General features: G+C 38.5%; 1 protein-coding gene across 2 annotated transcripts; it reads right to left on the bottom strand.

Moving 5' to 3' along the window:
* Positions 1–371: 371 nt before the first annotated feature.
* On the bottom strand, positions 372–14,418 carry Sply (Sphingosine-1-phosphate lyase). 2 transcript variants are annotated; one of them, XM_028302339.1, is made up of 11 exons: positions 14,099–14,418; positions 13,340–13,477; positions 12,909–13,124; positions 11,415–11,623; positions 9,774–10,007; positions 8,336–8,545; positions 7,150–7,270; positions 6,299–6,416; positions 4,614–4,760; positions 3,019–3,139; positions 372–1,513 (listed from the first exon to the last, which is right to left on the bottom strand). In XM_028302339.1, exons 2-11 carry the CDS (start codon positions 13,473–13,475, stop codon positions 1,388–1,390), a joined length of 1,638 nt encoding a protein of 545 aa, XP_028158140.1. In that variant the 5' UTR covers positions 13,476–13,477; positions 14,099–14,418; the 3' UTR covers positions 372–1,387. The 2 variants fall into 2 exon arrangements, with proteins under 2 accessions (XP_028158140.1, XP_028158139.1); XM_028302338.1 differs by lacking the exon at positions 14,099–14,418 and adding an exon at positions 13,928–14,068.
* Positions 14,419–14,925: the final 507 nt, after the last annotated feature.

Here is a 14,925-nt window from a genome sequence, read left to right as displayed (position 1 = left end):
CGAGTACCAGCAAAGCTTATCAAACCCAGTGTGATATTCACAAATTCAAAATAGAATCATACCAGTTCGGTTTAATCCATAGTTCAATCCAAGGTTCAATCAATAAAATATAATGTCATTCCCCATTAAACACGCAATGCACATTGAGCTGTATGAAAAGTCCCCCAATCCAGGTTGTAATCAAGCGATGTTTCCACTATACAAAGTAGCACTAAGTTGTGAATTAAATCAAATAATAAAAACATACAAATTAAGGAATATAATTATTTTAATTAAATAACATCACATATTAACAATCAAAAAAGAAAAATATTTCACAAATATACATATTATAGCAGAATTCATTGAGCCTTTCTGAGCTAATACATTCGTTGCACTACTTTTAAATGCTTGCATATTATTTACAATACTGAATACATAAACGGATTTTATAATAAACCTATTTTATAATATTTATAATCCTTGCGTATGGATAGTTAACTACAAAGATTAAGTCCACCTATGAAAAATCGTTTTAAAACATGAAAAAATTATATTTCAAGAAACGCGTGAAAGATGGAATTAAATTCCACTGTCAATAACAACCTTAAACACCACATCTATTTTTTAATATTATCTTGAATATCTTCAAGCAATCCACCTAATTAAAATATTTGTACACGAAGAAATATAAATATCAAATAAAATGTAAATATAAAAATAAAAATGAAACGACTCGAATGTGTGACTTTTATCGGTGGCACTGTAAAACAAATTAATTCGATTTGTGTGTGGCACTTTCGACTAGAAAACTTTACAAAATTTATGTTTACTGTACTTATTTTATATACTGGCAATATCACAATATAAGTGTTACAATATAAAAAAATGGTATTTAAATTAATCGGTATTAAAAGTAGTTTTGATGAAAGAAAATAAAATACAGTGGAGCAAAACATAATATTAAGGTTTAGGGATCGATTACAATTTGCATGAATACGACGCACGGATTTTAAACAATAGAAATTAATATTTACTTACTTGTACTACCCGTTCGCGCTAAGTTTGCCGGTCCGTGGAATGCGCGTCCCCTCCTCCAACCGCGATTAAACGCAATTAGTTAGTGATTAAACGTGATTAAGCAATTAAGTGTTTTATTTTACGCAAATACACAATTTTTATCAATATTAATAAATAAAAAATATTTTCAATATAGTTTGCTAGTTATAGACGCTTTCCTTCGAGTGACGTCATATCGCCAGCGGCAAACTTATCGCGAACGGACAGTAGGTATATACAATTGTGATATCTTAAATTGTTATAGGTACTAGCCTTCTTTTATTTGTAAAATAGTTACAAATATTTGTGATTATTTAAAACGCTTCAATAGGAATAGTAGTGGAATGCTTTATTTCTTCGCGTCTTCCTCAGACTCTGGTTCGGGTAGATAGTACATGGAGTCGATGAAGTATTTGGTGATGTCAGATACGAGGCTTCTGTCTGATATCTCTTGGGCGACACCGTAGATTGCCATCTGGAAATAAAATAGTGTGGTAGTCAATACAAAGATTATAGATAGCCCTGTTTCTTTTACCAATGACAGTAACAATAAATTGTTAGATGGAATTTATTAGTTGCAATACGCGAAGATAAAAATCTCCGTTAGTCATCATTAGTCAACTCAGTTAATCATGACATAATAGTCATAAAATAGACCAGCGGTTCCCGAAAGGTGGTCCGCGGAACCCTGGGGTTCCGTGGAAAGGCCGCAAGGGTTCCGTAAAAAATATTATTCCACGTTTCGTGACCGACGTTGTTCGCTCGCACCGACTTGTTTACGCACAAGGGAGGGGCAGGGCGTGCGGGCGGAGTAGTACGGGGGTTCCGCTAGGAAAAGTATAATCAATTAGGGTTCCTTGGCAAAAAAAAATTGGGAAACCCTGAAATAGACTACAATTATAATGCATTTATTAATCGTAAAACATGTTATCGATCAGTCGTTAATTACTTCTAATAACTATTATCATCAAGTCATTTAGTTTTCTCCCCAATTTACCAGAGACAAATGTAGGATTTGGCCTACACTTCCAATACGTTTTTGTCCAAAGACTGATCTACACAGGTGTATTGGTTTCAAGATACAATAATAACTTGGAAATAATAACCCCAATGTGTGGCGCCGGCATAAAATGTATGGCAGTATCGCATTTTGATACTATAGTCTATCCAACATAGCTTGATTAGAATGACAGCTGTCATCAAAAGTAACGACATAACTTTGTAGTAGCGATCAATGAGAGCTAAATATTGGCGGACAAGAAATAATTCACGTCTGACCTACAAACAATATTTTCGACGACAGTGCTTCCAATAAAAATGATAATTTCGTGTAAATGCAGCGTTAAATTACACCAATAAGTAGTAATTCGAAATTATAAAAATCAAGCTAGAGTATTAACGACGTCTCTACAAGGTTATCTCGAGTTACAAAAATGTTAGTGTTGGGACATATCGACAAATGTCATATTAAATTAAAACTATTTTTTTAACATATTTAACAAATTTTTTTTCTAACTAATTTTTTAACATATTTAAGTCAAGTTATACGTTTTTCTAAATGTTCACTATTAAAAACCAAAAAACATTTCATTCTTAAATAATCAAACATCGGAAATCAATCACCGGTAATTTTTTGGGTATTCATAGCACCTTTGCTCTAGAAGAGATGTCCACCGCCCTCTAGCGAGAGGAAAAAACCACTGAAGAACACTGATGATAATGACTACGACTTAGGTTGTACACCCTTGACATGAATTTTACATTTTACTGTCTTTAAATTTAAATCATAATTGTCATTTTTATGAATAAAGATATATGAAGAAAAATTGGGTGCATTTTTTCATATCATCTTTTCGAAAACTTATCGATACATCTATGTGAACCGTACGAAACATACCCATCACTAGTCACATTCGTTTGACAGCCGTCATTCTAATCAAGCTATATTGGATAGACTATAAATATAATTTTTTGTATTACCTTTCCCTCCACAGGCCCGGAGGAGGTAGTAAGACACTCGTGCGCAGCGCTGCGTACATCGGTTACGAAGCGGGAAGCCACGCCTTCCGCCGTGTGTGCGTGCGTTATGCAGATATGGATGCTGTAGACAAACAATAAAGTCAAAGTTAAAATTTCTTTATTTGTATATACTATTAATCGCTTACTATGGGCCTCATAAGAAGGCTCAAGGTCACCCAAAGAGCGATGGAGCGTGCTATGCTCGGAGTTTCCCTGCGTGATCGAATCAGAAATGAGGAGATCCGTAGGAGAACCAGAGTGACTGACATAGCTCGCAGAATCGCTAAAATCAAGTGGCAGTGGGCGGGGCACATAGCTCGAAGAGCTGTTGGCCGCTGGGGCAAGAAAGTTCTTGAGTGGCGACCACGAGCTGGAAGACGTAGCGTGGGCAGGCCTCCCACTAGGTGGACCGACGATCTGGTGAAGGTCGCGGGAGGTTCCTGGATGCGAGCGGCGCAGGACCGGTCTTTGTGGAAATCCTTGGGGGAGGCCTTTGTCCAGCAGTGGACGTCTTTCGGCTGAAACTAACGATAGACTATTAAATAGTTCTTACAAATCGTCAAATATGTTGCTCTTAAGGAGCCTCTACATGTCTCATAATCTTTTTACCCTACCAGCGCTTCGAGACCAACATTTGGTAAGTGCTGAGAAGAAGCGCCGCTACAAACTCAGTCACCACTGTCTGCCGGTTAATATAAATAAATAGAAAAAGCAGTTGCAATATTACTCCTGTTACATTACAAAAACACAATCTTCTTTATCCTGGTCCCTGCTGAAAACCAGCTTCAGCAGCTTGACGACTTTTGCAAAATTTCTGACAGGATTTTTGCCTCTTCAGCATTCTTAATTTTAGTAAAATAAACTAGCCGCCGCTCGCGACTTCATACGCGTGGATCCCGTTTTACCCCCTTAGGGGTGGAGTTTCGTAAAATCCTTTCTTAGCGGATGCCTACGTCATAACATCTACCTGCATGCCTTTTTTCAGCCCGATCCGTCCAGTGGTTTGGGCTGTGCGTTGATAGATCACTATGCCAGTCAGTCAGTCAGTCAGTCACCTTTGAGTTATACATACAGGGTGGAAACGATAAGTGATCTCATTCGATTATTTCTAAACTATACTAGATATCGAAAAACTGTTTACTAATTCTGAAAGGTAAATTTTCGGATAGATCCAGTTAATTCTGTAACCTAATATTGGTACCGTTTGAAAGAGCTCGTGAAGCACTTTCAGGATTAGTAACCAGTTTTTCGTTATCTTGTATAGTTTAGAAATAATCGAATGAGATCACTTATCGTTTCCACCCTGTACATATTTAGATTAAGAATATTTGTACCTAAATGTGAAATGAATAAAGTAATTCTATTATATTGTATTCGTTAACTAATAAATATCTAATGATTTCTTTCTTAAAGAAGAGAAGTCTCTCTCTATCTCATTGTTTATTTCTTTCATTGCCATTGTTTATTCTCACCCAGAAGGGCTTGCCGTAAACATTTCTCTCTCTCTCTCTCCCTCTATTTTCTTTTTCTTTCTTACTGTAGACATAGACACTCACCCTGAAGGGAACTGCAAAGCGTTCAGACTCCATCCTTTCTTGTGCAGTGATTCGGCCAGCTTGAAGATGTCGAACCTCTTCGAGCCGAAAGCGATGACGGAAGTCGCTGGTTTACCGTAAATGAAGATGCCTTCGACTTTGCGTAGCCTGTGTTTAAAAAAATGTTGTAAAACTTGGTATTATTATCGAGTATTGACATGACATTAAACAGTTCATTTATACGCAAATAAAAGTAATTAGGTAATAAGATATTAAAAAACCTATGGATCTAAGTTTTGAACATAAGATTGATCTAAGTTTTGAGCTAAAGTCGCTTTTGACCTATTATGGGGAAGACTCTCGCCCGTACTCAAAAACATTACTATGAAGTCTCACAGTGCGCGTGGACGCACAGGGTGACACACGAACGAATCATAGAACTCTATTCAACGCCGTGCGTCCGATTTGCTGCTTCACTTAAGCAAGCATCGTTTGTGTATACAGGCGTCTTTTACAAAGTACGCCTAAAATTAAATTCGTTTTTAGGCACACTTAAGAACGAAACAAAACGCAAGTACTATCCGTTCGCTTTAAGTTTGCCGCTGGCGATATGACGTCACTCGAAGGGAAGCGTCTATAACTTTAACAAACTATATTTAAAATATTTTTTATTTATGATTATTGGTAAAACAAAGACAGCGTTCGGGAAGCTTCGCGAAATTCTCACGTCCGAAATACCGCAGTGTCTCAAGTGAAAAGTGTTTGACCAGTGTGTGTTGCCGGTGTGTGTGGTCTTTGTGGAAATCCTTGGGGGAGGCCTTTGTCCAGCAGTGGACGTCTTTCGGCTGAAACGACGACGACGACGATTGGTAATAACTTTTTTAAAAAATAAAACCGACTTCAAATACGTGAACACAAATAATACCTATTCAACAAAAAAAATAATCGTTCAAATTGGTTCATAAATCGGCGGAGATATTGCATATAAAAAAGTTCATCCCCAATTTTCCACCCTTGGGGGTGAAATATTTTCTTCGAATTCGCATGAAACCACCCTTTTAATAATACCTATTCAACAAAAAAATAATCGTTCAAATTGGTTTATAATCGGCGGAGATATTGCGTATAAAAAGTTCATCCCCAATTTTCCACCCTTGGGGGTTGTTTTTTTTATTATTAAATTTAAATGGGACCACCCTTGAGGTATTACCTATACGCCGAAAAAAGATTTGTTCAAATCGGTTCATAATTGGCGGAGTTATCGCGTAACAAACATAGAAAAAAAAAACATACGGGTCGAATTGAGAACCTCCTCCTTTTTTTGAAGTCGGTTGAAAATTGTGTATTTGCGTAAAATAAGACACGTTAATTGCGTTTAATCACTAACTAAGGCCTGGTCCGTGAGCAAGTACAATTTTGTCCAATGACCCCAAGCTACCCATCCTTATCGCTCGCGCGTAATTATATTGCTGTCGCGACTGTGCGACGGGCGCCCGCAGTGAGTGTGCGAGCGCGACAGCAACATAATTACGCGCGAGCGATAAGGATGGGTAGCTTGGGGTCATTGGACAAAATTCTACGTGCTCTAATTGCGTTTAATCGCGGTTGGGGGAGGGGACGCGCATTCCACGGACCGGCAAACTTAGCGCGAACGGGTAGTATGTCGGCGGCAGATAGTAAATCAAAGTAAAGAACTTCAAACTCACTCCTGCTCCACGTATCGTGTGGTGGTGATGATCTCATCCGTCATATGCACGTAGCGCGCCATTCCCACGTGCATCATCGTCGCCCAGCACGCCGCGATCAGGCCGCCCGCGCGGCTGCCTGTAAAGACAACTAGTTAAAGAACTACCCTACAATGAGGGCTATCGTTTTTATACTTAACAGTTAGCACCCCTGGCGATTGACAGGACCTTACTCTACAGTGGCGCCATCTTGATGAGTGCAAATGCGATAGTCCTCCTACCACTTTCGCGCTCACCAGTTGGTGCCACTGTCTTCGCTACTAGCAAGTGACAGGACCTTACTCTACAGTGGCGCTAACTGGTGAGCGCTAAAACGATAGCCCTCATTATTGAGACCTGTTCACTTGCCATATGAAGTGCCATTAATACTAAAAGACACTTTATTTTAGCATTGAAAAACAGATTAGTTTTTAATTAAAGGCACGAGTAAATTGTAGTTTTACGTCAATTAAAATGTCCTACGATATTTATTTATTAAAAAAAACAAATTGAGTTGCCAAATCAATGCAAACATAACAACGGATACGTAAACGTGCACGTGCAAAGTTCCACGATGTTGTATTATGTGAGACTAAATTAGATACGATAAAATACTCAGATGTCTATACATACGAATTAGTCAACTTTAAAGATTAATTAATAATGCAACTGCACCCTATATTCGCTAGAGCGTGTCTAAATGTCATAGGACATTCTTCCAGGGTCAACTAGAAAAACGTCGACATTTGAAAAAAGCAGCAAGATATTTTCAAAAATGATATTAAAGTAATCGTTAAACTCTCTGATGTATCACATAAAAAAAAAATACTCACCGTTGACAGTGGGTGAGCCGTATACGCCGCCGGGCCAGTCGGTCGTGACGGTATACTGGTAGTGCCGGTATTCCGGTTTGCGGTACAAAACCACTGAGGTGCCTTTTGGCGCATATCCGTACTGAAAAAAAAGTAAGTAAATTTTAATGACGTAACGTGTAGCGCTGATTTCACTGCATCTACAAATTGTCTTTCATATCAACCAAAGAACATGCTTTGCAGAACAAAGACCTTCCCCAAGAATTTCTACTACGTCACGTCCTGCGTAAGGCTCGATTTCTACATGGGCGCATCTTGTATGTAGGGGATTCCCGCGATATACTTAGTAGATGTAAGGGAGGAACGGTTTTTTGCCCCACCCATTGCCAGCTGTTTTTTTTTCTTTTTTTTATCCATTTTATATATGTATTTTTTTATCCACAATTTGTTTGACAATTTCGTCCTCTCTGGTTGACGAGATCTATAGAAGACAGACTCCTCATACCTGATTCGATCACGTTAGGAAAAATTTCATCATCAAAATAACCCAAAATCATGAAAAAAGTTGCTAAAAAAAATGTCGCAATCGGAAAGATAAAACGACAGCAGGTGGCTTACCTTATGCGTATCAGCTGACATGCTACAAACGCCAGGCAGTCGGAAATCAAATGTTGGTATATTATGGTGACCTGCATGTTCCATAAATGCACGAAGCCTCCCAGGCACGCGCCTACGTGCAAGTGGAACCCGTACTAGAGAGTAATGTCAAACAACGCCGCGATGTCAGACAACGCCGCGATGTCAGAGAACGCCGCGATGTCAGACAACACCGCGATGTCAGACAACGCCGCGATGTCAGACAACGCCGCGATGTGAGATAACGTCGTAATGTCAGAAAAGGCCTCGTTCGATGACGTCATCCATCGAACCGTAGGGGTAGTTATATTACATACATGTAAGAACCTATTATATGCATGTACTTATCTCTCCTAGAGCTGATGGCCGTTGGGGCAGAAAATTTCTCGAGTGGCGACCACGAGCCTGAATACGTAGTGTGGGCAGGCCTCCCACTAAGTGGACCGACGACCTGGTGAAGGTGACGGGAAGTACCTGGAAGCGGGTAGCGCTGGACCGGTTGCTGAACTCTTAGAGGAGGCTTTGTCTAGCAGTGAACGTCATTTGGCTGAAACGAGCGAATTTATCTCACCTTATGCGTATCAGCTGACATGCTACAAACGCCAGGCAGTCTGAAGTCAAATGGTGGTACATGGTGACCCGCACGCTCCATGAACGCCGCCACAAAGCCTCCCAGGCACGCGTCTACGTGCAAAGGCACGTCATACTCTAGAGCGATGTCTGACAACGCCGCAATGTCGTCCATCGTTCCGTAGGGGAAGTTCGGCGCTGAGCCTACGATCTGGAAGATGTGTTGACAATATTAAGACTTGCAATGCGGCCAACCCGCCTAGATTATGAAAATATTTAAAAAAACATAATGGAGAAGTTGCCTGATGTTGAAAACATTATACAGGGTGTTAGGTAAATAGGTATATGAGCCGACACTAGCCCATGTTAACATGGTCATATAAATGGTATCGTGAAGTCAGAAATTTGATATCATAATTTTTTTTTTTTAATTTTCATACAAAATAAATTTTATAAAATCCGACTTGTATGAAAATTAAAATAATTAAAATGAAGATATCAATTTTCTGACTTCACCATACCATTTATATGACCATGTTAACATGGGCTAGTGTCGGCTCATATACCCATTTACCTAACACCCTGTATTTCTCTGAATGGGATTAAAATATAGACCAAAACTAAAAAGACGGTGAAGTTTTTTTTTAAATCCATCAAGATTTGTTTTGTTATGCGCAACTTTAGGGCCCTGTAACTTCTTTATTTGTAGAGATATTTTCATGATTTTTTCACAATTATTATTAGTTTTAGTTATATTTTTTTTTTTAAATTTGAAACTTCTCCATTACATCTTAAGAATACAAGTTACATCAAAACACATAACAATAGCACAAGAAGAAATCAAGAGAAAATAAAGAACTGAGCAGTGCCACCTTGTTGCAATAGCAATACCCATTGCAATGAGACACACTCTCAGCGTATTAGACAGTGGCTCCCGGAAGGCTGCGATGTGATTACTGCTCGAATACGCCAGCCAGGCAATAGGCTTATACGGAAATGTCTTCAACCATAGATGAAGAATTTTCAATTTCATCTCAAGAAGTTACTATTGCTCGTATACAGGATACAGGGCTATTAGACCCAGAACAGACGGTGAAACGCAACTGCAACGAAACTGCAACTTTGTGATGATTCTGATGAATGAAACTGAAACTGAAAGTTTCAAACTGGTAGCGTCATGTGTGGTCTCTCAACGGACGCTATGGCAGAAACTTAGATGCAACTCAAAAGTAACTAGCAGTTGCAGTTTCGTTGCAGTTGCGTTTCACCGTCTGTTCTGGGCCTTACACATTGTTTATGAGAAATGTAAAAGCTTATTAGGTAATTTGTGGACTGATATCTGGCCATAAATAAAATGAAGTCTTAGGATTAGATATAAAAGAAGAACAAAAATTATTTGAAATTCGAATGACGCAAATTGAAAATGAGTTTCAACTTACCAAGCAGGTCCTCCTGCCAATGGCCCTCTTGACCGCCGCGATATCAACACACAACGTCTCAGGGTCCACTGGTACCGACTTCACAGATAATCCCAGGTATTGCGCAGCCTTATCAAAGGCGGAATGGACTGTAGTGGGCACCACTATCTGAGGGTTGGATATGCCCTTGCTGTAAGCGTAGTCTCTGAACGCTTTGCACGCCATTATGATGGATTCTGTACCGCCTGTTGTGACCTGGAACATATTTTAGCAATAGGTATAGTTGTTCGATGTATATTATGTAATATGTATACCTAGATGACAGCATATACATTTTTGTTGCACCTATTTACAAAATAATGACGCCCGAGACGCATCGAGCGTGACCTTGACCAGTCTTATTATCTACCAAATAAGTACTTTGGCTTTGTAACTGTGAAACTGTATGTGTCATAGAGTGTACATTATGTGCAGTAGAAGGTCATAAAATGCAGAATATAAGGATGTACCAATTGGACTCAATCATTACTATGTAGAACCGTAGTACTTATTATTATTCTGTGGTAGAACAAACAGGGCTTCTATTTGCTCACCGATTTTTTCTGGTGACCCTAAAATTTCGATTCATTTCCAAAATAATTTATTTGATTGACCTAAACTCAGACAGATATAGGCATAAAACGGTACTTAATTTGATTACAGATTTATATTAAGGATATCAAATCTTTTATCTTTTCTTGTGATTATCACTAGCATGAAAATTACACAATATTTTTTCATTATAATCTTTGCTCATTAAAAACCAGCTAGATAAAATATCTTAATCTCACAAACAACAAGTCACCGAAAAAAATTCACAGTTGTAAAGAATGAGCGAATGCTCATTAGCATGTAAAGAAGTCACCTTGAAAAAGAATGGTTTTAAGAAATGGTTTGTAAAAGACTCAACATGGTTTTACGACAATGTTTTATGTTCCAAAAGATAATTAAAAGCAAGTGTTTGAAAAGAGATACGACTAAGTATAAATTACAATGGGCTTATCAACCATACAAGATTTGTTAGGTATTTTCTTACTTAACCAAACAAAAACATAAGATATTGTAATTTATTTAAACAACATATTTTTAAATTATTTATCTACCAAGCACTGCGTGCTTATTTGATTTGCTTATTTGTACATATGTAACAAAACAATAATAATTATGTATGGATAAATTCTATTGTAATATTTTTAAACTAAAACTCTGGCTATGTTATACTCATAGGAGCTTGTATTTTATACCTAGCAATGAGTGAGATTGGGGGAGGCCTATGTTCAGCAGTCACTGGACGTCATATGGCTGAGATAATGATGATGATGATGATGAATGAGAGAGATACCTGGCAAATGGTATTTTAAGATTTGTAAGGTAACTGCTTAAGGCAGGAAAGTTCTTGAGTGGCGATCACGAGCCGGAAGACGTAGCGTGGGCGTGGGCAGGCCCCCCACTAGGCGGACCGACGATCTGGTGAAGGTCACGGGAGATGCCTGGATGCGAGCGGCGCAGGACCGGTCTTTGTGGAAATCCTTGGGGGAGGCCTTTGTCCAGCAGTGGTCGTCTTTCGGCTGAAATGAACGAACGAACGAAGGTAACTACATACATCAAGTACAATCCACTCACCGTCCCACAACAGTTGTCGTCTCCATGGAACAAATTGGCAGCCATGCGCACAATTTCAGCCTCCATCTTGTTGACCCCAGGGAATACATCCGAGTGCAAAGGGTTGGTGTACGCAGACAGAGCGTACGCATCGCAGGCGACTTTGGCAATCTCTTCGTTGGTGTGATACACTGCCCCGGACACATTGCCGTTCTTCCAGTCATAATTACCTGTAATGGTAACAATTTAGGGACCTTCAAGTCACAAAAAAAGCAACTACTTAAATTGAAATTAACTAATTGTGAAATCCTGTAATTGTGTACAATCATCTTAACAAAATCATGAAAAATGGATTCAAGTTTTAATGAACATTAATACTAGAGATGAAACGGATATCCGGTAACTATCCGGTAAATTTACTATCCGGCCGGATACCGGATAGTAACTCACTATCCGGCCGGATACCGGATAGTAACTCACTATCCGGCCGGATACCGGATATTAAAAAACTGCGACATTTTTCTATTAATAAAATGACATACATTAATCTTTGATGTAAATATCAATAAAATAGCTTATAATAATGACGGCTTTTATTTAAAGTCTAAAAAGTTACAAGAAAGCCATATTAAGGCTTTTCAAAAAACTATTTTTTTCTGGGCTAATCACTCTTATGACGAATACATAAATAGTAAACATCTGTTAATGTTGAAATATTGCCAAATAAAAAGGCGATCTTTTTTTCACTGATGGTCTGGTGACAATATGATGCATGCAGTTCAGTCAGATTACGCAGCAAGTAAACTATAGTTCCAAAATACTGGACTGTCCTGTCGATGACATTGACAGCGGGGCGCCACCGTCAATACCGAATCGCTGTTTCCGATTTTTGCCATGTTGGAAACCATATAGTTGAACGATGGTAGCGCCCCCCTGTCATTGAGTTTGGCGGGACAGTTCAGCGTGGGTCATCTATAATTTAATTTTCGCTATTCAATCACACACTCACTACAGCAACCGAAATCACCTGAATTGATCTGCCCCCTAGACAAGTGACAAAATCTGACATTCTATTCGGACGGATTCGATATTCGAAAAGTGTGACTAGACTAGTCTACTAATAGACCCACTGATCGCGTTCGAAGCACCTGTGCGGCGCTAAAATCGTCACGAAATGCAACGAGACAATGGGCCAATTACTATCCGGCCGCCGGATATCCGGTATCCGGCCAAACAACTATCCGTTTCATCTCTAATTAATACCTTGATTTGAAAATGACCTATTAGTTGATTAGAGCTGTTTCCCAATAAGAGAAAGGTTGTGGATTCAAGTTCTACATAAGGCAGTCTAATTGAAGTTATAAATTAAATCAGGTTTAATAGACAGCAGCATTATAATTGCAACAACTATTTACTTTAAATAGTTTCTTCAAGTTTTACATTTAATGGAAAATTACAGCTAGTAATTAAGAGACTAACAATTACGCAACATTAAGGGCATGCTTTACTTCTTACCTAGACTGAGGTGGTCTCTGACTTCTTCAGCCACTTGTTCAGGACTCAGCCCAGTAGCCGGCAGCTCTCTCCTAACCGTGACACCAGCCAAGCGTTTGTTGACGTCCTTGCGGAAATCTTTATTGATTTCTGCCATTTTCTTCTCTATAGTCTTCCTCACTATTGGTAATTGGCGCAGCCAATGGAAGAATTGTTTACGTAGTCTTGTGGTGGGGCCTAAAACAATACATAAAAAGTTTAAGATCATTAACTAAGGCAAACGTCAAAAAGCTGTCAATATCCATACAAAAAGCACCGGTTAACGTCAAATTTACAGTCAAAGTTGGGTGGTGCAACCCAGCCTTAGTTGTATAATAATTTAGTTAACTAATGAGGTAATTATTTCAAATCAAATCATTTGAAAAGTATAGGAAAACTGATGGAATACTTACTTTCTTTGGCATTGTATAGACTGTGTGCCCAAACTAATGCTAGTATGGAGGAGGCGGTCATGGTTACGATCTGCCATGGCTCCTTCCCTTCGAAAAACCGGTTGACGGCTTTCAACGGTTGCGGACGCTCACTCATGGCTGCAACATTAATAAAGGCAATAATTAGAAACTGGAACTTCTATTCCTTAAATAAAAAGTAAAACCTTAATAATCTATACTTAGAAAGATTCTACTTAATATTATAAAAGCGAAAGTTTGGATGTCTGGATGTTTGTTACTTTCACGCAAAAACTACTGAACGGATTTTGATGAAATTTTACAGTATTATTGTTTATAATCCAGAATAACATATAGGCTATAATTTATAACGGTCTGTGTTAAACGAAATTTCACGCAGGTGAAGCCACAGGCAAAAGCTAGTGTAAAATAATTTTACTTCAGAAAAAAATACTTTAATGTGAGTAACTACAGAAGAATGGGATTAATTACCTAGTTAAATAGTTAACAAAGACATTGTTAAACAAAGCAATAGATCAACTAAGATGTTGATCTAACTAAGCTAAAAGGAAAAAAGGAAGGAAATTTTACCTTTAACTTTACAGATAACAGTGTCATGAAGTTCCTTAAACATTTTAATTTATTTAAGTAAACTAAAACGAATTTTTAGCAGTCCTATTTACAGCAAAAAGTGCGAAGTTAACTAAACACTACTTAAATAAAGGTCGGTGTATAATTAGTGCTAGTGGAGTTTGAACTTACCTAAGACAATCTGATTAATTATTTACACAAAATGAAATCTTATCTTCTATCCCTCGATCAATTCAGCTGTCAACCAGGCACATAATCTTGATAATTTTATTACCAAGATACTATTGGCCTCACTGATACAAAGAACACGACAACAGACGCGTTATGAGTCTGCAACGCGAGGCTCACTAATTAAAACAAAGGCCGATTAAACATTAATGATGATAACAAGAGAACGCTAAGTCTCATCTGTGCGCTATACAGATTAATTAGACAGGAATGTTTTTAACGTGAAATACAATACAACTCGATTTTTCGAACTCGAGCTCGAAGCGGGGTGGAAACGCCATAGTGTTTGACAGATGGTTAGTCAAATGTCATTTCTAGGGGCATCCACGTAATCTCAGCGAACATAGCCTGAGCCCCGATTACGGTAATTTTTAACGTCAACAATCCAGACACGCTTCTCGATTCTGCGATACGATTGGTCGTTCAACAGCGCACGTCAGCTGTTTTGACCAATCGTATTGCAGAATCAGAAACGCATCAGAAACGCGTCTGGATTGTAGACGTTAAAAGTTACCGTAATCGGGGCTCTGTAGGATTAGGCCAATTAAAAAAAAAGAGCATCCGTTATGTCAACTGTCATTTTAATGACATTGACAGGACAGTATCCACTCATTCATTCGCTGATGGTCTTTGACCACAGATATGGATTAGAGTAGATACAGCAAGTTGCTAGTCAAAGCGTGCCATTCCGATATGTCCAAATGGACATACATGGTCGAGTGATGTTCATGTAATCCGATTACAACAATCGGATACGATGATTTTACGGG

This window comes from Ostrinia furnacalis, unplaced genomic scaffold, assembly GCF_004193835.3.
Source record: "Ostrinia furnacalis isolate ACB-3 unplaced genomic scaffold, ASM419383v2 OfSCF1110, whole genome shotgun sequence".
NCBI lineage: Eukaryota > Metazoa > Arthropoda > Insecta > Lepidoptera > Crambidae > Ostrinia > Ostrinia furnacalis.
This window is presented reverse-complemented; position numbering and strand designations above follow the sequence as displayed.

What these genes read in the sequence shown, in the direction of transcription:
- Sply (XM_028302338.1), bottom strand. Translation starts at nt 13,970, where the DNA reads ATGTTTAAGGAACTTCATGACACTGTTATCTGTAAAGTTAAAG. An exon ending in TCTATACAATGCCAAAGAAA is followed by an intron (nt 13,125 to 13,339) that starts GTAAGTATTCCA and finishes GTATTGTTTTAG; the next exon opens with GCCCCACCACAAGACTACGT. An exon ending in GCTTTGCAGTTCCCTTCAGG is followed by an intron (nt 3,140 to 4,613) that starts GTGAGTGTCTAT and finishes GTTTGTCTACAG; the next exon opens with CATCCATATCTGCATAACGC.